Source organism: Chiloscyllium plagiosum, chromosome 45 (assembly GCF_004010195.1).
Source record: "Chiloscyllium plagiosum isolate BGI_BamShark_2017 chromosome 45, ASM401019v2, whole genome shotgun sequence".
Taxonomy (NCBI): Eukaryota; Metazoa; Chordata; class Chondrichthyes; order Orectolobiformes; family Hemiscylliidae; genus Chiloscyllium; species Chiloscyllium plagiosum.
The window spans coordinates 6,976,943-6,981,084 of record NC_057754.1 but is presented as its reverse complement, the minus strand read 5'-3'; the positions used below and the strand labels follow the sequence as shown (position 1 = coordinate 6,981,084).

The following is a 4,142-nucleotide window of genomic DNA, read 5'->3' as shown; positions in this document are numbered from 1 at the left end:
GGAACAAGGGAGGGCGGGGAGGGAGAGAGGGATGGAGGCGTTTCGGAGAGGAATTCCAGAGCTTGAGGGCTCAGGGAGCCAGAGCGATAGGAATCGGGCTGCTCAAGTGACCGGGAGCATGGAGGTCTTGGTGGAGGTGGGTTTGTGGTTTGTAGGGATCGAGGAGGTCCAGTGATTAGGAGGGGGTGGAGGCTAAGATTGTGCTGTTGGTGTACTGTGGGGTGTATTCTTCAGATTCCTGAAGAAGGGCTTATGCCCCGAAACGTCGATTCTCCTGCTCCTTTGATGCTGCCTGATCTGCTGCGCTTTTCCAGCAACACATTTTTAAGCTCTGATCTCCAGCATCTGCAGTCCTCACTTTCTCCTGTGGGGCGTATTACGCAATTAGAGAGAGAGGCGCGAGCTATCAGAGAGAAGGATTTCTCGGGGGGTTATGAAGATAGGGAAGTATTGAGGTCTGGTATGTCCACAGGGTTGCTGCGGGTTACAGAGATAGCATGTGGCTGTGATGTTGGGGGGGTTTGTGGGAGGGCTGGAGGAAGCTCTGAGAGATAGGAAGGATGTTTAGCAGGTTGCAGGGTTCGGGCATTGTAGGTGGAAGCCTGTAAAATTCCAGGGGGATGTTCTGAGAGCTGGGGGGGTGGGTCTCATTGAGAGGGAAGGGGACGCGTAACATCCAGGGTTGGAGAAGGTGACAAGGATAAGGGAGTGTGTGATCCGGCTGGGTAGGGCCACGATGGGGGTGAGGGATGCTGGTGAGATCTCAGGGTTTCAGTGAAAGCGCCAGTGGTGACATTATCACAGGTGGGGATTTTCTCAGTCAGAGCAGCTTACAAAGAAAGGATGAAGGGAGGAGGCGCAGGGCAGATCAGGTCAGACTTATGCCTGGAGGCTTGGCGAGGGTTGGAGATCTCCAGGAGGCTGGTCGGGGGTGGTGAGGATTGGGGTGGGGGGGGGGTGGAGTTTGATTGTATCAGTCTCAGGCCCCTCCCCCTCTCCCCGGGTTCATACGCTGACCGCATTGTCTCACTCCCCGGTTGCAGCTGGCCCTTACCCTGGGGACGGGCGCAGGAACCGTGCGCAACGTGATCGTCTGGGGCACACCTTCCGGCACGCAGCTCCCCGACATCGAGCATGCCTCGGTCACGGGTGACTCCCGCCCGGTTGGGCTGCAGCAGGCCCTGAGGGGCGCCGACAGGCCGGTGAGTGACGTTTACTTCCCCAGTTCATGGCGCCGGATGTCTCCCTCGATAACTGACCTGTGCTTACTTCGAAGACTCAGAGAATCCCTCCAGTGGGAAACCAGGCCCGACAAGCCAACAACTCCACACTGACCCTCCAAAGAGTAACCCACCCAAACCCATTCCCCCTACCCTCCGAGCCTATATTTACCTGTGATTAATGCACCAAACCTACACATCCCTGGGCACTATGGGACAATTTAGCACGGCCAATCCACCCTAACCTGCACATCCCTGGACACTATGGGGGAATTTAGCACGGCCAATCCACGCTAACCTGCACATCCCTGGGCACTATGGGGGAATTTAGCACGGCCAATTCACCCTAACCTGCACATCCCTGGGCACTATGGGACAATTTAGCACGGCCAATCCACCCTAACCTGCACATCCCTGGGCACTATGGGACAATTTAGCACGGCCAATCCACCCTAACCTGCACATCCCTGGACACTACGGGACAATTTAGCACGGCCAATCCACCCTAACCTGCACATCCCTGGGCACTATGGGGGAATTTAGCACGGCCAATCCACCGGAACCTGCACATCCCTGGACACTATGGGACACTTTAGCATGGCCAATCCACCCTAACCTGCACACCTTTGGACTGTGTGAGGAAACCAGAGCACCCGGAGGAAACCCCACACAGACACGGGGAGAACGTGCAAACTCCACCCAGACAGTCGCCCAAAGGAAGAATCGAACCTGGGCGACCGTCTGGGTGGAGTTTGCACGTTCTCCCCGTGTCTGTGTGGGGTTTCCTCCGGGTGCTCTGGTTTCCTCACACAGAAACCAGTGCTAACCACTGAGCCACCGTGCCGCCTCTCTGTCTATCTGTCACTCTTTCTCTTTCATTCTCCCTCCTCAGGCGTTCCTGCAGCGAAAAGAAACCGTGGTACGGACAGGCTGTACTATGTCGGTCGTCTGTGCCATCTGTGACCACCTGCGGGCGCTGTGGTCTGGGACACCCGAGGTAAGTTGTGTAGAGGGGGATGATGTTGATGGTATAGAGGAAGGGGTGGGGGTAAGGGGGAATCAGAGACCAGTAGATGTGATGACCAGCGACGTCCTCCCTTGGATTGACCTTGGGTGCAATCAGAGTCGAAGAGGGTGTTGCTGGAAAAGCACAGCCGGTCAGGCGGCATCCAAGGAGCAGGCGAGTCGGCGTTTCGAGCATAAGCACTTCATCAGGAATGAGGCTTGTGGGCCAATGGTGACTCTAGATTCATCGATGCGCCCTCCAAGGCCTGAGCTCGTCCCCCTCACTTTCCCCGTCTCCTGAAGTTTCAAAACACACGTGCAGCAAGGCTCAAGAGGGCCAAAGGGGTGATGGTGGGGTCGGGGTGTGTGGGTGTCTGATGGTTGGGGGGGTGGGGGGGCAAGTTCTGCGGACTCGATATTCCATGTGAGAGCATCGTCCTAATCTTGGTCAACTACAGGAGGGCGCAGTAGGGAGAGGGGAGTGGTCAGAGCACAATATATGGGGTCAGTGATGCCACCAACGATGGGATTTGGGTAACATGAGTCGTGGTAATACCGACCTATGTACAGGGAATTTCGGTGGCCATCTGCTGGCATCCACCCCGTGATCTGAGAAGCAGGAGGTGCTCCTCATAAATAATTGCACCTCTGACAGCAGCCGACACTATGTGCCAATGCTAGCGCATCACTGGCCCATACCCATTCACTATTGGCCCACATTCACTTGTGTGCCATACATCCTGATTATGCATCCACACCTGCTCACCACGTGCACACACTTGTTCACCACTGGTACATACTCACTCATTTTGGCCCATTTTCTGTCAGCAATTGCTCATTCTCACCCACTTCGGCCCACACCCATTCCCTGTTGACCCACACTCTCTCCCTGTTGACCCACACGCACTCACTGTTAACTCAGATTCTCTCTGTTGACCCACACTCACTCCCTGTTGACCCACACTCACTCTCTGTTAACTCACATTCTCTCTGTTGACCCACCCTCATTCCCTGTTGACCCACCCTCACTCCCTGTTGACCCACCCTCACTCCCTGTTGACCCACCCTCACTCCCTGTTGACCCACCCTCACTCCCTGTTGACCCACCCTCACTCCCTGTTGACCCACCCTCACTCCCTGTTGACCCACCCTCACTCCCTGTTGACCCACCCTCACTCCCTGTTGACCCACCCTCACTCCCTGTTGACCCACCCTCACTCCCTGTTGACCCACCCTCACTCCCTGTTGACCCACCCTCACTCCCTGTTGACCCACCCTCACTCCCTGTTGACCCACCCTCACTCCCTGTTGACCCACCCTCACTCCCTGTTGACCCACCCTCACTCCCTGTTGACCCACCCTCACTCCCTGTTGACCCACCCTCACTCCCTGTTGACCCACCCTCACTCCCTGTTGACCCACCCTCACTCCCTGTTGACCCACCCTCACTCCCTGTTGACCCACCCTCACTCCCTGTTGACCCACCCTCACTCCCTGTTGACCCACCCTCACTCCCTGTTGACCCACACTCTCTCTCTGTTGACCCACACTCTCTCTCTGTTGACCCACACTCACTCCCTGTTAACTCACATTCTCTCTGTTGACCCACCCTCATTCCCTGTTGACCCACCCTCACTCCCTGTTGACCCACCCTCACTCCCTGTTGACCCACCCTCACTCCCTGTTGACCCACCCTCACTCCCTGTTGACCCACCCTCACTCCCTGTTGACCCACCCTCACTCCCTGTTGACCCACCCTCACTCCCTGTTGACCCACCCTCACTCCCTGTTGACCCACCCTCACTCCCTGTTGACCCACCCTCACTCCCTGTTGACCCACCCTCACTCCCTGTTGACCCACCCTCACTCCCTGTTGACCCACCCTCACTCCCTGTTGACCCACACTCCCTCTCTGTT

The 4,142-nt window shown here is 56.8% G+C and overlaps 1 protein-coding gene across 1 annotated transcript in view; it reads left to right on the top strand.

The window, feature by feature from the left end:
- LOC122543869 (malate dehydrogenase, cytoplasmic-like) overlaps positions 1 to 4,142 on the top strand; it is an 8,814-nt gene that overhangs the window by 927 nt on the left and 3,745 nt on the right. The window contains exons 2-3 of the mRNA XM_043682724.1: positions 1,044 to 1,202; positions 2,113 to 2,217. Of these exons, the coding sequence (XP_043538659.1) occupies positions 1,044 to 1,202; positions 2,113 to 2,217 (264 nt within the window). The remainder of the gene's footprint in view (positions 1 to 1,043; positions 1,203 to 2,112; positions 2,218 to 4,142) is intronic.